The sequence below is a fragment of the Pongo abelii genome, chromosome 5, assembly GCF_028885655.2.
Source record: "Pongo abelii isolate AG06213 chromosome 5, NHGRI_mPonAbe1-v2.0_pri, whole genome shotgun sequence".
Lineage (NCBI taxonomy): Eukaryota > Metazoa > Chordata > Mammalia > Primates > Hominidae > Pongo > Pongo abelii.
The window spans coordinates 99,793,255-99,814,372 of record NC_071990.2 but is presented as its reverse complement, the minus strand read 5'-3'; the positions used below and the strand labels follow the sequence as shown (position 1 = coordinate 99,814,372).

At 36.5% G+C, this 21,118-nt stretch overlaps 1 protein-coding gene across 2 annotated transcripts in view; it reads left to right on the top strand.

The window, feature by feature from the left end:
* FBXL4 (F-box and leucine rich repeat protein 4) overlaps nucleotides 1–20,599 on the top strand; it is a 76,265-nt gene extending 55,666 nt beyond the window's left edge. The window contains exons 7-10 of one of the 2 annotated variants that reach the window (XM_054557908.2): nucleotides 13,891–13,962; nucleotides 18,793–18,868; nucleotides 19,028–19,105; nucleotides 20,082–20,599. In XM_054557908.2, the coding sequence (XP_054413883.1) occupies nucleotides 13,891–13,962; nucleotides 18,793–18,868; nucleotides 19,028–19,105; nucleotides 20,082–20,245 (390 nt within the window). In that variant the 3' untranslated portion in view covers nucleotides 20,246–20,599. Of the gene's footprint in view, nucleotides 1–13,890; nucleotides 13,963–18,792; nucleotides 19,106–20,081 lie in introns of both variants that reach the window. The other variant, XM_002817175.5, reaches the window with a different exon arrangement.
* The last annotated feature ends 519 nt before the right edge of the window (nucleotides 20,600–21,118 follow it).

Below are 21,118 nucleotides of genomic sequence, written 5' to 3'. Positions count from 1 at the left end.
CTTTTATAAAATTTCACCACCTTAAACTGAGATAGTGCTCTGATGTGTTTGAAATGTAGTATAATCAATGAAAGTACATTTGTTTCTGATCATATTATATAACTAATCTATATTTTAGCTAGTCTTTGTCTGTAATGTGTACACTTGTTACCTGTCCCTTATTAATATGCTTTCTAGGAATCATGTTTTAGAATGGAGAATACTAATTTGGAATCCTACTGTCCTATATTGAGTGTTATAATTAAGGGTTACATTCTTTATTAAAGATAACCTATTTGATTCTTCTCTCTTTTTTTCTTTATTAATCTTGCTAGCGGTCTATCAATTTTGTTGATCCTCTCAAAAAACCAGCTCCTGGATTCATTTATTTTTTGAAGGGTTTTTTGTGTCTCTATTTCCTTTAGTTCTGCTCTGATTTTAGTTATTTCTTGCCTTCTGCTAGCTTTTGAATGTGTTTGCTCTTGCTTTTCTAGTTCTTTTAATTGTGATGTTAGGGTGTCAATTTTGGATCTTTCCTGCTTTCTCTTGTGGGCATTTAGTGCTATAAATTTCCCTCTACACACTGCTTTGAATGCATCCCAGAGATTCTGGTATGTTGTGTCTTGGTTCTCGTTGGTTTCAAAGAACATCTTTATTTCTGCCTTCATTTCGTTATGTACCCAGTAGTCATTCAGTAGCAGGTTGTTCAGTTTCCACGTAGTTGAGCGGTTTTGAGCGAGATTCTTAATCCTGAGTTCTAGCTTGATTGCACTGTGATCTGAGAGATAGTTTGTTATAATTTCTGTTCTTTTACATTTATTGAGGAGAGCTTTACTTCCAAGTATATGGTCAATTTTGGAATAGGTGTGGTGTGGTGCTGAAAAAAATGTATATTCTGTTGATTTGGGGTGGAGAGTTCTGTAGATGTCTATTAGGTCTGCTTGGTGCAGAGCTGAGTTCAATTCCTGGGTATCCTTGTTGATTTTCTGTCTCGTTGATCTGTCTAATGTTGACAGTGGGGTGTTAAAGTCTCCCATTATTAATGTGTGGGAGTCTAAGTCTCTTTGTAGGTCACTCAGGACTTGCTTTATGAATCTGGGTGCTCCTGTATTGGGTGCATATATATTTAGGATAGTTAGCTCTTCTTGTTGAATTAATCCCTTTACCATTATGTAATGGCCTTCTTTGTCTCTTTTGATCTTTGTTGGTTTAAAGTCTGTTTTATCAGAGACTAGGATTGCAACCCCTGCCTTTTTTTGTTTTCCATTTGCTTGGTAGATCTTCCTCCATCCTTTTATTTTGAGCCTATGTGTGTCTCTGCACGTGAGATGGGTTTCCTGAATACAGCACACTGATGGGTCTTGAGTCTTTATCCAATTTGCCAGTCTGTGTCTTTTAATTGAAAAAAAGAGAGAAGAATCAAATAGATGCAATAAAAAATGATAAAGGGGATATCACCACTGATCCCACAGAAATACAAACTACCATCAGAGAATATTACAAACACCTCTATGCAAATAAACTAGAAAATCTAGAAGAAATGGATAAATTCCTCAACACATACACCCTCCCAAGACTAAACCAGGAAGAAATTGAATCTCTGAATAGACCAATAACAGGATCTGAAATTGTGGCAATAATCAATAGCTTACCAACCAAAAAAAGTCCAGGACCAGATGGGTTCACAGCTGAATTCTACCAGAGGTACAAGGAGGAGCTGGTACCATTCCTTCTGAAACTATTCCAATCAATAGAAAAAGAGGGAATCCTCCCTCACTCATTTTATGAGGCCAGCATCATCCTGATACCAAAGCCTGGCAGAGACACAACAAAAAAAGAGAATTTTAGACCAATATCCTTGATGAACATTGATGCAAAAATCCTCAATAAAATACTGGCAAACAGAATCCAGCAGCACATCAAAAAGCTTATCCACCATGATCAAGTGGGCTTCATCCCTGGGATGCAAGGCTGGTTCAATATACGCAAATCAATAAATGTAATCCAGCATATAAACAGAACCAAAGTCAAAAACCACATGATTATCTCAATAGATGCAGAAAAGGCCTTTGACAAAATTCAACAACCCTTCATGCTAAAAACTCTCAATAAATTAGGTATTGATGGGACATATCTCAAAATAATAAGAGCTATTTATGACAAACCCACAGCCAATATCATACTGAATGGGCAAAAACTGGAAGCATTCCCTTTGAAAACTGGCACAAGACAGGGATGCCCTCTCTCACCACTTCTATTCAACATAGTGTTGGAAGTTCTGGCCAGGGCAATTAGGCAAGAGAAGGAAATCAAGGGTATTCAATTAGGAAAAGAGGAAGTCAAATTGTCCCTGTTTGCAGATGACATGATAGTATATCTAGAAAACCCCATTGTCTCAGCCCAAAATCTCCTTAAGCTGATAAGCAACTTCAGCAAAGTCTCAGGATACAAAATCAATGTACAAAAATCACAAGCATTCTTATACATCAATAACAGACAAACAGAGAGCCAAATCATGAGTGAACTCCCATTCACAATTGCTTCAAAGAGAATAAAATACCTAGGAATCCAACTTACAAGGGATGTGAAGGACCTCTTCAAGGAGAACTACAAACCACTGCTCAAGGAAATAAAAGAGGATACAAACAAATGGAAGAACATTCCATGCTCATGGGTAGGAAGAATCAATATCATGAAAATGGCCATCCTTCCCAAGGTAATTTACAGATTCAATGCCATCCCCATCAAGTTACCAATGACTTTCTTCACAGAATTGGAAAAAACTACTTTAAAGTTCATATGGAACCAAAAAAGAGCCCGCATCGCCAAGTCAATCCTAAGCCAAAAGAACAAAGCTGGAGGCATCACGCTACCTGACTTCAAACTATACTACAAGGCTACAGTAACCAAAACAGCATGGTACTGGTACCAAAACAGAGATATAGATCAATGGAACAGAACAGAGCCCTCAGAAATAACGCCACATATCTACAACTATCTGATCTTTGACAAACCTGACAAAAACAAGCAATGGGGAAAGGATTCCCTATTTAATAAATGGTGCTGGGAAAACTGGCTAGCCATATGTAGAAAGCTGAAACTGGATCCCTTCCTTACACCTTATACAAAAATTAATTCAAGATGGATTAAAGACTTAAATGTTAGACCTAAAACCATAAAAACCCTAGAAGAAAACCTAGGCAATACCATTCAGGACATAGGCATGGGCAAGGACTTCATGTCTAAAACTCCAAAAGCAATGGCAACAAAAGCCAAAATTGACAAATGGGATCTAATTAAACTAAAGAGCTTCTGCACAGCAAAGGAAACTACCATCAGAGTGAACAGGCAACCTACAAAATGGGAGAAAATTTTCGCAACCTACTCATCTGACAAAGGGCTAGTATCAAGAATCTACAATGAACTCCAACAAATTTACAAGAAAAAAACAAACAACCCCATCAAAAAGTGGGCAAAGGACATGAACAGACACTTCTCAAAAGAAGACATTTATGCAGCCAAAAAACACATGAAAAAATGCTCACCATCACTGGCCATCAGAGAAATGCAAATCAAAACCACAATGAGATACCATCTCACACCAGTTAGAATGGCAATCATTAAAAAGTCAGGAAACAACAGGTGCTGGAGAGGATGTGGAGAAATAGGAACACTTTTACACTGTTGGTGGGACTGTAAACTAGTTCAACCCTTGTGGAAGTCAGTGTGGCGATTCCTCAGGGATCTAGAACTAGAAATTCCATTTGACCCAGCCATCCCATTACTGGGTATATACCCAAAGGACTATAAATCATGCTGCTATAAAGACACATGCACACGTATGTTTATTGCGGCATTATTCACAATAGCAAAGACTTGGAACCAACCCAAATGTCCAACAATGATAGACTGGATTAAGAAAATGTGGCACATATACACCATGGAATACTATGCAGCCATAAAAAATGATGAGTTCACGTCCTTTGTAGGGACATGGATGAAATTGGAAATCATCATTCTCAGTAAACTATCGCAAGAACAAAAAACCAAACACCGCATATTCTCACTCATAGGTGAGAATTGAACAATGAGAACACATGGACACAGGAAGGGGAACATCACACTCTGGGGACTGTTGTGGGGTGGGGGGAGGGGGGAGGGATAGCATTAGGAGATATACCTAATGCTAGATGACGAGTTGGTGGGTGCAGCGCACCAGCATGGCACATGTATACATATGTAACTTACCTGCACGTTGCGCACATGTACCATAGAGCCTAAAGTATAATAATAATAATAATAATAATAATAATAATAATAATAAAAAAGAAAAAATAAAAAAAAAAAAAAAAAAAAGATAACCAACAATTCTTAATACTGAGCAAAAAACGTCATAAACTAGTTGTAACAGCTAAAAACTTACATTAATGTAAAATAGCAAACATATTACTGCATACATTGATTATACAAGGTCTCAGTATATTATAAAATGTACAGGTATGCATAAATATAATTCTAAGCTATAAATCTGGACTATCTAAAAGTTATATGTGAGTATAATAAACATTGGTTATTTTTATTAAGTGGTTTTGCTTAGCACTTTAGAAGTCTAGAGGGTGGGAAGTTATGAAGTTTATGGATAACGTTTCTTAAAAAGCTGTCAATGAAAATTTGAATTCATGCCTTTTATCTATAATAAATTTCTTCGTAACAAGTAAAGGCATTAATAATAATTCTTTATAACTGAATGGCACTTCATGTCTGCATACACCAAACTTCCACATCTGTTATCCATCATTTCACTAACTAAAACTGTTTTTGAAATTGAAATCATTGTTTTTTTTTTGAGACAGGGTGTCACTCTGTCATGCAGGCTAGAGTGCAGTGGTGTGATCTCAGCCCACTGCAACCTCTGCCTGCCAGGTTCAAGTGATCCTTCCAGCTTAACCTCCAAAGTATCTGGGACTATAGGCATGCACCACTGTGCCAGGCTAATTTTTGTATTTTTTGTAGAGATGGGGTTTTGCCATGTTCCCAGGCTGGTCTCAAACTCCTGAGCTCAAGTGATCTGCCCACCTCAGCCTTCCAAAGTGAAATCATTTTCTTAGCAATAGTCATTGTAGTCATTGTAGTAGTCTGAGTATTTGGAGGCTTCACTAAAGGACACTAGGGGGAATAAACTTGCTAAACAAACAAGAAGGCAGTTGTGAAAGTAGGGGGAAACAGTCTTCCTCCTGTTATAATCATTGGAGTATGGTGTTTATGGACTAATTCCTTTACAGTCCTTTTCTGAGTTGTATAGGAAGGTCCAGAACCCTGATGCTATAAGTGTGCTTTACAGTTGTTTTTGCCTAATTGCATTAATAAAAACTGTTCACGTTGAACTTGTCTCTTGCTTTTCTCTCCAGTTATAACTTGTTATAATATTTTGCTGTTTACTTCTTTACCTTTGGCATTTCACAATGGCTGAGTGTCATGTAACCCACTTGAATATTTAATTATGTGTTTACTCTTCCAGTTTGGTCCCAGGTTAAGAAGCGTATGCTTCTTATGTGTGGGGAGTTGTTGAATTTATTACTTGAAGTTATTCATTGGGTTTTGAAGCTGCTGAACAGGGTTAATAGGTAGATTTTAGGTGGAATGTAAAATAAATCTTTGTTTATGAACATGTATGCTACTGCTAGATGACAGCATGCACCTAGAGTATGTTTTGGTAATTCTGTAGAAGAAATTATCATGGACCCAGTCACTCCTTAGTGAATGCCTTGCCATAGTTGTTTAAGTAAGGTTGCCCTTTGTTTGAAAATTACAAACTCATTTGAAAATGAATCTGCTGCCTTGCACTATTAAAGCTGCTATTTTAATTATATTTTAGTTTTATAGAACTACTCTTGTACTTCTATTGAATGAGTTTTTGAGACCTAACCAGCAGAATGTGTAGACTTGGGGACCTGAAAGATACTTTATGTCTTAAATAAGAGGTTCATAGAATTTTTCACTTTTCATTTCCGAATAAATAAAATACTGTGCCATTTTCACAGTACACCTAATAACATAGCTTTGATCCATCCATTTGTGTGTTCTAGATATGTAGCAGTGCTGCATATACTCATTATAGTAGAATTGTTTTGTTCTCCTAAGTAGAGATTGGCAAACTTTTTCTGTGAAGGGCTAGGTAGTAAATACTTTAGACCTTGTAGGCCCTATGGGCTCTATCACACCTACTCAATCCTGCTGTTGTAGTGTGAAAACAGTCACAGACAATACATTAATGAGTGGGTATGTCTGTGTTCCAATAAAACTTTATTTACAAAAACAGGCAATAGGCTGGATTTGGCCTGTGGACAGTAGTTTGCCAACTCCTGCTCCAAACTATTGAGTTGGTGGTCTCTACAAAATCAGGTCATTTTGTATCTGGAAATGAAGAGTTAATTTCTCCATAGTTTATTCTCTTTGCTTTGACATCAGTAACAACATTTTAATTCTGAATACTAATGGCATGGAGAAATAATATTTTAAAGATATTTTAGGAGGAAACGGGTTAACTGGATTTAAAGACATTATAAACTGATTCCATAGGCATGTTCTCTAAACCTGGGCACTCCCAGAGTCTCTGGCTTTTGCTGATGAGCTTTGCTGGAGAAAGCCATGAAACTGTGTTAATTTGTGCTTACTCACCTCAGTGCTACCTGTCAGCCCTTTGATTTGTCTCTGTTTGACCTCTTGTTAATTCCTCACAGTATCTCTTTCAAGGTCATCGTTGTTCTTTCCATTACCATCACCTCCATCTCGCAATATCTTGGTCTCAGCATTTGATCTCACATCTCTTATTCAGCAAAGATCAGTTATATCATTCAACATAAATCTCTTTTGTTCTATGTTAATTCCTTTTCAAGCCGAGGATTTTAAAAATGATAGTTTTAATATTAAATGATTTTTTTAATTCCCAGTTTAATGTACAGACTGATATGTTACTGTAAAATATTTGCTGTGAATTCCTTTTCTATGACTTGAAATTCTCCTGGAGAAAATAATGCATCTACCATTTCACAAATGTTTTCTAGACATATATAATTAGACTTTAGTTCAAAAGTGAGTTAGAAGGATATGCTGTTAGGTCTGTGCCTTAAAGTTACAATCTTTAAGATACACAATAAGCAAAAGTTGTGATTTCTCTGAAGAACAGTCCAGACAGGTTAATATAGTATTCTTGACAATAAATATTTTTTCTTACCATTATCTTACTTTGTTTGTTTGTTTCTTTTGCAGACAGGTTCTTGCTCATTCGCTTAGGCTGGAGTACAGTGGCATGATCACAGCTCATTGCAGCCTTGACCTCCTGGTCTCAAGTAATCTTCCCACCTCAGCCTCCCAAGTAGCTGGGACCGCAGACATGTGCCACTATGCCTGGCTAATTTTTTTTATTTTTATTTATTTATATTTTTTGTAGAGATGAGGTCACACCATGTTGCCCAGGCTGGTTTTGAAATCCTGGGCTCAAGCTATCCTCCCTCCTTGGCCTCCCAGAGTGTTTAGGATTATAGGCGTGAGCCACCACACCTGGCCTTACTCTTACTTTTAATTCAAAGAACTGATTGTATGGGGAATTTATCTCAAACTGTATCATGAGAATGTTATTGTCCCAGTCTGGGGATAATCAGCTAGGTGACAGTGTTCCACCCCACCCAGGAGTTTGGATGGAAGTCTTAGAGAAAGAAGAGATTTTGTTCTGGGCAGATATATCAAAAAGTATATAGTGACCTGGCATTGGCCATGCCTCCTGGTCAGAACTGAGCTAAGCCTTCTACTGGTCCTGCAGTATCCACAGTGCCACTGCAGAGCAGGACCTCTATACCTTCAGCAGAAGTCCTGGTTCTAGAAGGGAGCAATGTGCAAGACCCTTAGACAAGGAGGAATAAAAAAAGATGGGGTCAGGAGATGGCAGTTCAAAGAAATAAGTGAAAGTACCTTGTGAAAAAGAACTAGAAATTTTGAAACATAAATAGACTAAAACAAGAACACATAGTTGTGAAAAAAACTGATTGGAAATCTAGCAAACAAAGTATAGTTATTAGGAAATAATCAATAGATGTGATAAATTCTAAATTGGACACAGGATTGCTAAATTAGAAGAGAAGTCTGAGGAATGTACTCAAATTTGTAAAAGGTATGTCAGACACTGCTGTAAGTTTTATACACACCCATACAATCTCAATCAATCAATCTCTCTCTCTCTCATTTACTCCTAAGGCAAGGCAGTCCTACTCATTTAATAAATATATATTATGCCTACTATATACTAGTGACTCTGTTATTTATCTATTGCTATATATGAATTGCTTCAAAATTAGTGGCTTAAAACAACCTACATGTATTATCTCACACGTTTTCTGTGGGTCAGGAATCTGGGAGTGGTTTAGCTGGGTAGTTTTGGCTCAGGGTCTCTAAGGAGGTTGCAACCAGGTTGTTATCTGGTGCACCAGTCATCTCAAGGCTTGACTATGACTGGTGGCTCAGCCTCCAAACTCAGGGGGATGTTGCTACAGTTACCCTTCAGCTTGTGACTGGAGGCCCCTGTTCTCTCCACACCGGCCTCTCCATAGGCTGCCTGAGTGTCCTCATGACATGGCAGCTGGCTTCCCCCAAGGGAACAAGTTGGTAGGGAGGAAGCCAAGACAGGAGCCACAGCCTTTTTATAACTGTATTAGGAGGGTTCCAAATCAGAACCAATAGGAGATAAAGATATTTATTATAAGGAATTGGCTGACATGATAATGAGGCTGGCAAGTCTCAAAATCTGCAGGACGAATTGGCAAGCTGGAAACCCAGGAGAGCTGATAGTGTAGTTGTAGTCTGACAGGTAGCAGGCTTAAGACCCAGGAAGAGCTAATGTTTCAGTTTACAACCAAATTCAGGAAGAAACCAGTGTCCCAGTTTGAAGGCCATCAGACATTGTTTTTTTTCCTGAATTTGGAAGAATTCTCTCATTTGAGGGAGGGTCAGCCTGTTTTTTCTATTCAGGCCTTCAGCTGATCAGATGAGGCCCACCCACATTAGGTAGGGCAATGTGCTTTATTCAGTCTACTGATTTAAATGTTAATCTCATCCAAAAACAACCTCGCAGAAACACCCCGAATTGGCAGGGCGCAGTGACTCACACCTGTAATTTCAGCACTTTAGGAGGCCGAGGCGGGTGGATCATGAGGTCAGGAGATCGAGACCATCCTGGCCAACATGGTGAAACCCCATCTCTGCATAATATAAAAATTAGCTGGGCGTGGTGGCACATGCCTGTAATCCCAGCCACTCGGGAGGCTGAGGCAGGAGAATCGTTTAAACCAGGGAGTCGGAGGTTGCAGTGAGCTGAGATTGTGCCACTGCACTCCAGCCTGGGGACAGAGTGAGACTCCATCTCAAAACCAAACAAACACCCAGAATTATGTTTAACTAAATATCTGGGCACCCCATGGCCTAGTAAGGCTGATACATAAAATTAACCATCATAAATGTAATATTGAAAGTGACCTGTATCACCTCTACAATATACTGTTTGTTAAAAGTGAGTTGCTAAGTTAAGCCCACTCTCTCAAAGGGAGAGGAACTAAGCTCTACCTCTGGAAGGAAAGCCTATAGAATAACATGTGGACATACTTTTCAAACCACTCTAACCGCTGGTACTAGGAGACTCCAGTGTTATACTCCAGTGTTCATTGAATAGAAGTTACTGAAGAAAAAAATGGAGGGAATGGTAGAAAAGTAATATTTGAAGAGAGTTAAGAATCATTATCTTTCATGAAGAGAGATACGAGTCTTCAGATCAAAATGGGCACTTGGGGTTTTAAACAAAATAAATGAAAATGCATTTTTAGACAGATTGTGATGTAATTGCAGGAGATCAAAAATAAAGGGACAAGAGCTATCAGAGACAAAAGATATATTACCTGCAGAGGAAAACAGTTAGATTGACAATAGACTTCTTATCAAGTAAGAGACTGATAAGCAATGGAGTAATGTTTCCAGAGTGTTGAAAGAAGGTAACTGTCATCTGAAAATTCGAAATCTAGCTAAACTTTCGTTCTAGATTGAGGAAAAATCTCAAATATGCACAATAAAATTTATTTTAAAAAAAGATTGAGGGTAAATATTAAACTAAGTTATTTAACTTTCTGTCTTTCTGATTCCCCATTTATAATGATAGGATAGGTAAATAGTGATATTTACCTTATAGGTTGTTAACTGTTCTGTTCACTGTTACATCCCAAGTGCCTAAACAGTGCCTAACACATAGTAGGCACACAATAACTGTTTATTAAATGAATGGATGAGTGAATAGGATTGTTGTGAGGATTTATATATATAAAGAATTTACAGCAATGCTACCTGACATGTTAATAAGTACTCAATAAATGTTTGTTGTTAAGATTTTATCACCTGTAGACACTCAGTAAAAGAATGATTAAAAATATTTCTCAACAAAAAGACAAATTCTGTAAGGAAGTATCAGATATAAAAACAATTATGACACAGAAATTGATAAAATGCTAGTAAATTAACTAATGACCATGGAGGGGAGATTAAGAAAAATTAATCTTTTTATATTATTTCTGAAAGGTAAAAACTAAAACCTTTAAGGTGATTCTAAAGTTCACATGAAAGAGCAAAGGGCCAACAGCAGCTAAGAGATGTTTGAAGAATGAGGAAAAGCTATTTGCCATACTAGATTTAAAGACTTATGAACTATAATAATTAAGACAGAAATGTTGGTGCAGGGAATGGAAAATAGACCAGTGAAACAAAATGACCCAGAAGTAGACTCATGCATATATGGAAACCTTATATATGACAGAAAGCATTACAAATCAGTGGATACAATGAAGTCTTCAATAAATCAAACTGGAACAATGTGGGGAAAATGAAATTTGATATCCTACCATATAAGAATCAATTGTAGTTGGGTTAAAAACCTAAGTGCAAAAAAGAAAGACTCTAAAACTCTGATTTAAAAAAAAAAGAATCTTAGATTCTTCCTTAGCTAAAGAAGAACTTTTTGGAAAAAACAACAGAATACAAACATAAGGGGGAAAAGGATTAATGACACATTTAATATAGTCATATTAAAATTTAAAATGTTCACGTCTCAGAAAATCCAGTAAACAGTGAAAAGACATGCCTCAGAGAAGGTATTTATAGCTGATATAACTGACAAAGATTGGTATCCAGCCTGAATAAAGAATTCCAGAAGTCAAGAAGGAAGAAACAACCCAATGGAAAGAAAAATCAGCAAAGGATGTGATTAAGCAATTTACAGAGCAGGAAATATGAATGGCCAATGAACATTATGAAAAGATCTTCAGTCTCACTAGTAATCATACTAATGCAAATTATACCATTCTGTGCTCATGAGACAGGCAGACATTAAAAGGGATGAAAAGTCTACGTATGTTGGTAAAGATGTGGGGACCTAACAGTCTCACAGTACTGATGGGAGAATAGGTTAATTTAAGCACTCAGAAGAGCTATTTTGCAAAGCCAAATAAAGTCAAAGAATACATAAACACCTGGAAATTCTCCTTCTGGTATGTTCTCGAGAGAAATACTCTTCTATAAATGCACAAGGAAGCACATAAAGGAATGTTTATTCTAACACTGTTTGTAATGGTGAAAATTGTAAGCAACTAAATATCAATCAAATGAGAGTGTATGCTATAATATATTTACATAATGGAATATTATACAATTTCTAATGTTAATATTATATGCTACTTATGGATACATAACGTATAGTAAAATTGTATATTTTCAAGCATGTTTTAAACACCAAGTCATAATAAAGTTTACCTCTGAGGAAGTACGTGAATGGATGGAAGGATACAAAAATATCGTGAGGTAAACAAAATATTGAGTTGATAAATTGAGTGGTGGCTACATGGTTATTATGGGCATTCTTTTGGACCCTACACTTGTTTGTATATTTGAGATTCTTCATAGTAAGTAATTTAAAAATAAATTACCAAACAAGTTTCATTGAAGATTAGTGGACTAGAGCTATACATGTCAACATGGACAGATTCCTCACACTGATGAAGAAGATGCAGAAGTATATTCACATTGTAATACCATTTATATAGAAACCATGTATAACAATATTATGTGCTACTTATGGGTACATAATGTATTGTAAAATTATATATTTTCAAGCATGTTTTAAACACCAAGTCATGATAAAGTTTACCTCTGAGGAAGTATGTGAATGGATGGAGCCATACAACAATGTAGCCAGATAAGCAAAGAATATCAAAATGTTGAGAGTTGATAAAACTGAGTGGTGGCTACATGGGTGTTATATTGGAACCTATACTTGTTTGTGTATTTGAGATTCTTCATAGTAATTTAAAAATAAATTACCAAACAAGTTCTGTGAATTATATGTATGTGTATATTTATCTGTATGTGTGTGTATTTTTTTAATTTAAAATTTCTTACCAACAAGAATTTATGAGATTCTTTCTAAAAATTCTAATATTCTCTGGATCTTACTTAAGGGAAAATCTTATAAAACAACCTTTTAATATGGATATGGTCCTGTAATTAAAAAAAAAAAAAAACAAACCTAATGTTATGTTCCTGTCTGTTAATTAGTTAACATGGCTAAGTATTGTGAAGAACCTGAAAATTAAATTATCTTAATATACCCTTTCTAATGTTAACATTCTGAGAGCTACATGGGATTGTTTTGTAAATGTTGTTATCTTGAAACTTAAGTATAAAATCAATATAAACTTTTTGTTTAAATTCAAAGAAATGCTCAATAATGAAATAATTAGACTTAAGTATAATAGTCCTCTGTGGCCTATTGTAACTATTATTATTTTTGCTTTAAGTAACCTTACATTTTGAGAAATATTTTATTACTTTATTTTCTCAATGAGAATCTTTATCTGGGATTTGACCAAATGTTTTACATTTTCATTGACACATTCTTCACCTTTCCCTCAACTGATATTTTTTAGTTTCTAATCACTTGGAACAGATTTTTACGGAAGTTGTATAATATCTTAATTTTTAAATATATTTAAAAATGTATAAGATATTTTGCCATGTAAGTTTGAATAGTTTTCTCCTTCATTGATAAAAGAAAAATTAGAAATTTGAATATTTTGCATTATTTTGTTTTTCACAATTTTTCATAGCAGACTTGTTTAAAAAAATATTTTAGGGTGCCATGATTATGTAGCAGTCTTTGGGTTTCTTTAGTGGTGAGACCGTTTTCATTGCACAGGATAGATGGGCTTAAATGGCAGGAACATGACTAGAAAGCTCATGTTATATATATTTCAGTCAGCATGTTGCTACTGACAGGTGCTCAATGGTTGTTGGTATCCTTGTCAGCAAAGAGAATCCTTTGACATTAAAGTCACCAGCTCAATCCTGATTTGGGGTGACTCTATTGGCAGTTCCATCAGGCTGCAGCTGATCAGTGAATGTCAGAGCTGCAGCCGTTCTTCAGGCGTGTCACCAGCCTGCTGTGGGTTTTTGTCTTTTTGTTTTTGTTTTTGGAGGGAGGAGTGGTTTAGCTTGTCTTGTTGTTCAATCTTAGCCAGACTTTCAAATTGCTTACCTTTGGGAAATGAACCGAGAGGTCATTGGGAATATAGGTATCTTTAGGGCATCCAAAACCATATACAAAGTGATTACTTACATGGAGACTAGTAATGATTACCTTGACTCCAAGCCAATCAATGGTGGAACCTCTGGGGACTCATTAAATGGCATTTGTGGACTCTGTAACCTAGCTTTTGAGCTGCATTTCAGGAAAAGCAGTGACAGCCTTTAATGTCTAATTGACCTCTTCTCTTTGTTTCACTTTCATTCACTTTCCATATTTGCCTCTGATGTGGTCCCTAATGGCAGCAAACAGCACTGCTCAGCATTTTGAACTTCTGTTCAGAGCTTCAGCACCTCAGTTTGGGCAGTTGTGTCATGGTAAGTGTTTGAGAATTCTTTATACTACTCAATTACTTGTTCTCTTTTTCTTCCGGTGGGTGAAATGTGTCCTGACTCACCCTACCCCACACACACCCACAGTTTTTCAGATTTATGGTTCTCTTCTTTGTCCCTTGCTTTCAAACATTTTTCTTAAATTGGAAAGTATGTCTTTGAAACACTGACATTATTTATCCAGGAGAGCAAGGAAAGAAGTATAGTATGGTGGAATAGAGTATAGTTCTGCCTCAAGCCAGATGTTGTCTCCGACAAGCTAATCACCTCTCTAGGTTTCTTCACAAACTAAGGTGTCAGTCATACCCAACTGCCAATAGTTCAGTAAGTTTTTCACTAAGCTCATTTTAGCTTTTAAATCCTGAGATACTTTTCTTGAAATTTTAATGATAATAGGTAGGTTTATTTTATCTGTTTGTTTTTGTGTTTGTTTTACTGTCCTTACTGATCAAAACAGAAAGATTAACACCCTATGTTGGAACTCTTTTGTGTGTGTGGAAATTTTACTGGTCTGTGAAATATAAAAGCCTAGGGACTGTTGGACTAGATAAACTTCAAAGTCCTTCCAGATTTTTTTTTTCTTTTTTTGTTTTTTGAGATGGAGTCTTGCTCTGTTGCCCGGGCTGGAGTGCAGTGGCGCGATCTTGACTCACTGTAATCTCCGTCTCCCGGATTCAAGCAGTTCTTCTGCCTCAACCTCCTGAATAGCTGGGATTACAGGCATGTGCCACTACGTCCGGCTAATTTTTTTGTATTTTTAGTAGAGATGGGGTTTCACCATATTGGGCAGGCTGGTCTTGGGTTTCACCATATTGGGCAGGCTGGTCTTGGGTTTCACCATATTGGGCAGGCTGGTCTTGAACTCCTGACCTTGTGATCTGCCCGCCTTGGCCTCCCAAAGTGCTGGGATTACAGGTGTGAGACACCACGCCCAGCCTAGTCCTTCCAGATTTAAAATATGATTTCATGTGCCCTTGAAAGAGCTCATGGGAAAAATTAAATCTTTTCATCTAAACCGCATAATTATATAGCTTTTAAATAAAACTGAGATATAAAGGACAATAGAAATCTTGTGTGGAGAAGGTGTGCATGTGTGTGTTTGTGTGCACACATACCGTAAGTGAATCTTCCAGTGTAACTGACTGGAAGAATTCATTCCTCCTCACTTCCTCCCCTGTTCCCTAAAACAATGTAGGTTTAGGAGATCCCCAAACCATTCCATTTCTGCCTTGCATTCACTTAGTAGGAAGACTTGAATAAGCAAAATGATTGCAAGATTCTAGATAACTTCTGGTATGCTAGGGAGTATTTGCTTTAAGTAACCTTACATTTTGAGAAATATTTTATTAGAGTCAATAGACAGGGTCCCTGACCTAAAATAAGTACCATTTGAACACCTCTTAGAGCTCAGCGTGGCTTCAGAAATGCCCCAAGATTTGGCAGTGTAGACTAAGTAGGCCTCTTATGATGACATATTTATCTCTGTGTCCCCATGGTCTTTAAAATCTTATGGTTAGGTCTTACTAAACCCCAAGTATGGGCTCAGGCCATCTCAGTCTCTAGAAACAGGCTTGGGAGCCCACTAGATTTTCCTCACTTCTGGTCAAATTCTTTCCATAGTAAGCCATTTGATAGGCTTCTGTAGGTCTCTCTAGTAACTCTTCTTGATGGGCCCAGTGACATTTGATGGCAGTTTCTGTCACAACAAACCAGCCAGTTACTGCCACTTGGATCTTCCTTATTGCTAGCCTGCCCTCTTTAGATTGGTAAGGACCGTTTAACTTTGCTTAGACGTACCTTAATTCTGCTTGTTATTTACCTCCACTTAAACTGGAGCAACATTCCTTAGAAAATCAAGCCTCTGGCCATAGACTCTTTACTGTTGGAATTATATATATGCTTATAATTGAAATTATATTAAGTTAGCATTTTCCAGAGTTGACCCATGGAAAATTAGCTCTAAAGGATAATCAATTTTAAAGGCTGTGTATTTGGGGGTGGAGTGGAGATTCCTAATGAAATTAGGAAGCCAGGTATGGTTGCTCACACCTATAGTCCCAGCTACTCTGGAGGCTGATGTAGGAGGATTGCTTGAGCCCAGGAGTTCGAGGCTGCAGTGAGCTATGGTTATACCACTGCACTCCAGCCTGGTCTTAGAGTTTTACAATGGTGTGTCCTACAACAAAGAAACTGTTTACCTTTGCTAAAACCAGTGTTTTCAAACCTTGCCTGACTACTGAACTCATTTTTCTATATTACATTTTCCATATTACATTTTATTGTTGACTGTCAATATAATAGCAATTTTTAGATTTGTGATATTTATGAAGCAACTGTTCACAGTATACATACATAGAGCACTGTGCTGACTTTCCCATGGTGATTGTGATCTATTATATACCTTCGCTGAGTATTCACCTCATGGCATACTTTCTCTGTAGTGAGTTTAATGTAGATACTAAATTAGTTGTGTCACTTTTTTTCTGAAACTAATCTTTGTGCCACAAGTGCCAGTTAGACAGATTTGCAGTGACAAAAACTTCTGAGGAGTAGTGTCTCACCTGTAATAAACCTGAATATTCTAGTCAATGCCGTAAACATGTTTTTAGGACTACTTAGAAATATTTATTTTTCCTCTTGATTGGGAAAGAGACAAATTTTATCTATTTCTTCTTACTTTTAAAAATGACTTTGAAAAGTTTAAATTCCACTATTATATAATGCTGATTGAAGTAATTTAAAGTTGCCTAAATTAAAGAATCCTAAGACCTACCTGCTATTTTCCTAAGTTTCCTACTAATTATGTGATCCTGGTCAGGTCACTTAAGTTCTTGCCGATAGTTCCTCTGTGACATTTGCCCTATTTTTAAAATTAGATAATGAATAAGAAAATAAATATGTCTGATATTTTTGGGGAAAAAAGAGTCCTGCATAATATCTAAAATTTAGAAGGAATTATGGTTAATAAAGGAGGGATAGGTTGCCTTTGTTCCAGTAAAAAGTATTTAGTTTCATTTTTATTTTCCCAGCCCTGAATTTGGCATGAGTAGTGCTGCGAAAATTTCACAACAACAATAAAAAACTCTTGAAGGAATTTCTCACTGTGTTCTATGCTGGTAGAGAATTTGTTCAAATGCCACTGAGATTGCCCAGGCACAAATTGGGCACAGTCAGAATCATGGGTTTCAGAAAGTTTTTTAATTGTTTTTTTTTTTTTCTAAATAAGCTAATTGGCTGCCCTAATTATCAAACCCACAGTTTTGTATTGTTCAGGTATACTCACTTAAGGAGATATGTTTCCCCAAACCTGTTTCTCATAGACTTCTGCACGATTCCACCATACATACACTGACATCCAGAACCTTAGAAATCATTACCCCTATATCTAATCTGTCAGCCTTTTGTTCTAACTCAAAAATGCAGCCCCGAATCTGTCGGATTTCTCCATTCCACCATTGCCACCTTAATCCAAGTCCCTGTCATCTGTCCTTTACACTGTTGCAGGCCTCTTCAATGAGCTTTCTCCTCCGTTCCTCCCCACTATAGGCCCATCCTCCAGACAGAAGCCAGAGGTGGTTTTGTGTCAGTTTTTATGTAAATAATAATATGTCACTCCTTTGCTTAGAACCCTCCATTGACTTCCTTAGTACTTGAAAGAAAAATCTAACTCCTTCATGATCTAAATGGCCTGGCCACTGCGTGACTCTGCCCTCCATAGCCCATCCTCTCCCTCACCACCCTTGGACTATAGGGATCTCATTTTTGTTCCTCGAATGCATCAGCCTCATTCATGGAGATTTCAGCAATTACTACCTCTTCCCTCAACCCCTGACACTCTGATCACTCTCACATCACTCTGTTTTATAATTTTCCCACTGTATGTCACTCTTTGAATGTATTTTCTCCTTAATTAGTCTGTGTGTCTTTCCTAAAAATGTGGACAGTGTCTCCTTTTTTCAGTTTACTGCTGGTCCTAGCATCTGAAGTGATGCATAGATGTTTGTTGAAAATACAATTAAACAAAAGAACAAAAGGAAATAATCATTATAATTGTTTACTGTTTACTATTTTGTTTCCTTTTGATTTCTTGTGATAATTTTAATATCTGATTTTAGCAAAATCAAATGAACCTCTTAAAATAACCTATTTGAAGAAACGTTATTAAAGCATGTAAAGCCCAATAACTGAAATGTTTAATCCTTGATTAGTAGAGTCTTATCCTGTAATCATGAGGTAAGCACTGGACACCTCCAATAACTGACAGTTGATCAACATATTGTAATCTAAATTATTTTCATGTTGTATATGCAGTCCCCAAATGCCTCATTTAACCCAAAACTAGTATCCTTATTAGTATTATCAGCATTTCCACATAGTGTTTTAGAGCCTACCAGATGCACATCAGGGAGATCTTATATACCTGCCAAAGTATATTAGCCATATATAAAATGGAGGAAAGTAGGTGCTGTCAATGAGTAGCAGCAGCAAGGTTGAAATGGTGGGCATAAAAGAAGAACGCGTAATCCTTTAATTCTTCGTGAGAGACCGAAGACATCAGACTGCTTTGGGATTTTATTCATTAACATCTTCTGTCTGGAGTTCTCTTAAATGGATTTTTAAATAAATGAGTACTCCTGGCTGTTTTATGAAACAGTGGCAGATCCGTGAGGTCAGTGGGCAGATCTGTATTAACAAGGATGTGGATTTGTTTACATGGAAGCAAAGCAATAGGTTATAATTAAGAATCTGACTTACTCTAAACAGTTTGCATGTCTGAGCATAACACGTAAAAGATTGGAATTATTTGATTTCCAGATTGAAGACTATGATGTGATAGCTAGCATGATAGGAGCCAAGTGTAAAAAACTCCGGACCCTGGATCTGTGGAGATGTAAGAATATTACTGAGAATGGAATAGCAGAACTGGCTTCTGGGTGTCCACTTCTGGAGGAACTTGACCTTGGCTGGTGCCCAACTCTGCAGAGCAGTACCGGGTGCTTCACCAGACTGGCACGCCAGCTCCCAAATTTGCAAAAACTCTTTCTTACAGCTAACAGATCTGTATGTGACACAGACATTGAAGAATTGGCATGTAATTGTACCAGGTTACAGCAGCTGGACATATTAGGTAAGGTTACAATATATAAATTTGTTTTAAATGTCTGTTTCCTTGACGTAAAAGCCAATCTCAGACTTTGTAAGGAAAAAGAAAATTTTTGGATACAATAAAAATTTTGTCCTGATAAGACTGCTTGGTTTGATAGGAAATGCAAGATAGATCAGTTAATATAGGGAATAATTATATATGTACTTTAATAAAATAGTGAGGACAATAACAGAATTTTATAATTGAAATTGTAAAAAACTATAACCATTAATTCTTGATCTACTTGTAAGAGTGAGAATTTACATGAGCTGCGCTCTCCATTTTTATTAAGGAGAGAAAAGAAATTAATTCATTTGTATAATGAATTCAAGCTAGTTTTTTTAAAGTTTCTTAATTAAAATTCTTGATTAAGGAATATCATGAAATCTTTATCCCTGATAATTCTAGCGTTTAGGAGTAGTTCTACCCCAGGCAGATCTATTGAAAATCTTTTCCAGCTCTGGGATTTCTTGAATCCTTACTGCATTCATCAGAAAGGAACCCTGTGTAATTTTGTTACTTCTTTCTTTTAGCCAGGGGTGCTAGCAGTGTCACAGTAGTTATCATTGTCCACACAATTGATACTTTGTGAAGTCACATCGCACTTGCACATTTTACATCAAATGCATGGTGAAAACCATTTTGAACTGGGGTGACAGAAATAGGAAAGTCTGGAGGAGCTGATTTGAAGGGGTAGGAGGTAGGAATGAAGATAGTGGGTAGGATATTGGCAAGATTCAGGTCCTAGATGCTAAATTGGCTGGAAAATTCAACTTTTACTTTTTTAACAGAACCATTTCAATATGAAGTCATGTTTGAAAAAATGATTTTAATTTGTAAAGGGTTATTTTAAGTTCATTACAAACAATAAATCATGGATGGATTCATTGTTAGCACATTATATAAATATTATACTTAAGGTGTTTTGTTTTGTTTTGTTTTGTTTTCCCTTAAATAGGAACAAGAATGGTAAGTCCGGCATCCTTAAGAAAACTCCTGGAATCTTGTAAAGATCTTTCTTTACTTGATGTGTCCTTCTGTTCGCAGATTGATAACAGAGCTGTGCTAGAACTGAATGCAAGCTTTCCAAAAGTGTTCATAAAAAAGAGCTTTACTCAGTGACTTAATATATGTTCTGTATTAAAATTATGTGCTTTGTTGGGGTTTAAATTTGGGATGGGTTTTGGGTTTTGTTTTTAGTTGTTTTAATGGTAAGAATTAAGACATTTGTAGATTTTAAAGAAAAATATGAAATTGTCCATTAAATCAAGTAAAAATGTGCACAAATGTTTTCATAAAATACTGCAAGCACTTCTCTTCAAGAATATGAGTGGATGATATTATTTTTACCTTATGTTAATCAGTGATATGCTTTAGTCAATAATATGATTGATAAAAGAATAACATGGAAACATGCTAACTTATTTTCAAAGGAACACTGAGCAATAAAGTATCGTGGCATTTATGCAAAAAAAAGTTAATTTTTTACACTTCCCTGTAAGGATATCTTATTAAGCCTGTGACCTGGCAAGTGTTTTGTTCGGTATGTACAAAATGGTCAGAGCTAGTTGGAGAAAGAGACATGCTTTTCCAGCTGTTTGGTTATTTCTCTGGATTAACTGTTCAACTGGAAAATTTGTAGTTTTTCTAGCCAGGTGTGGTGGCACACACTTGTAGTCCTAGCGACACAGGAGGTGGAGGCAGGAGGATTACTTGAGATGGGATTTTGAGATTCCAGTGTACTTATGATTGCACCTGTGAGCAGCCACTTCACTTCAACCTGGGCAATATAGCAAGTCCCTTTCTCTTAAAAAAATTGTAGTGTTTCCACTTTTCTTCTGATATTTTTGTCTATTTCACTACTGGATAATGCCAATATAAAAATTTGGGTATAATCAAGAATAAGAGGTAAACTACTAAATAAAAAAAGCTTTCCAACTGTTAGAAGCAGATGCCTTAACATTTTGTGAAAGCTAAAGTTTTGAGGTTTCTGAA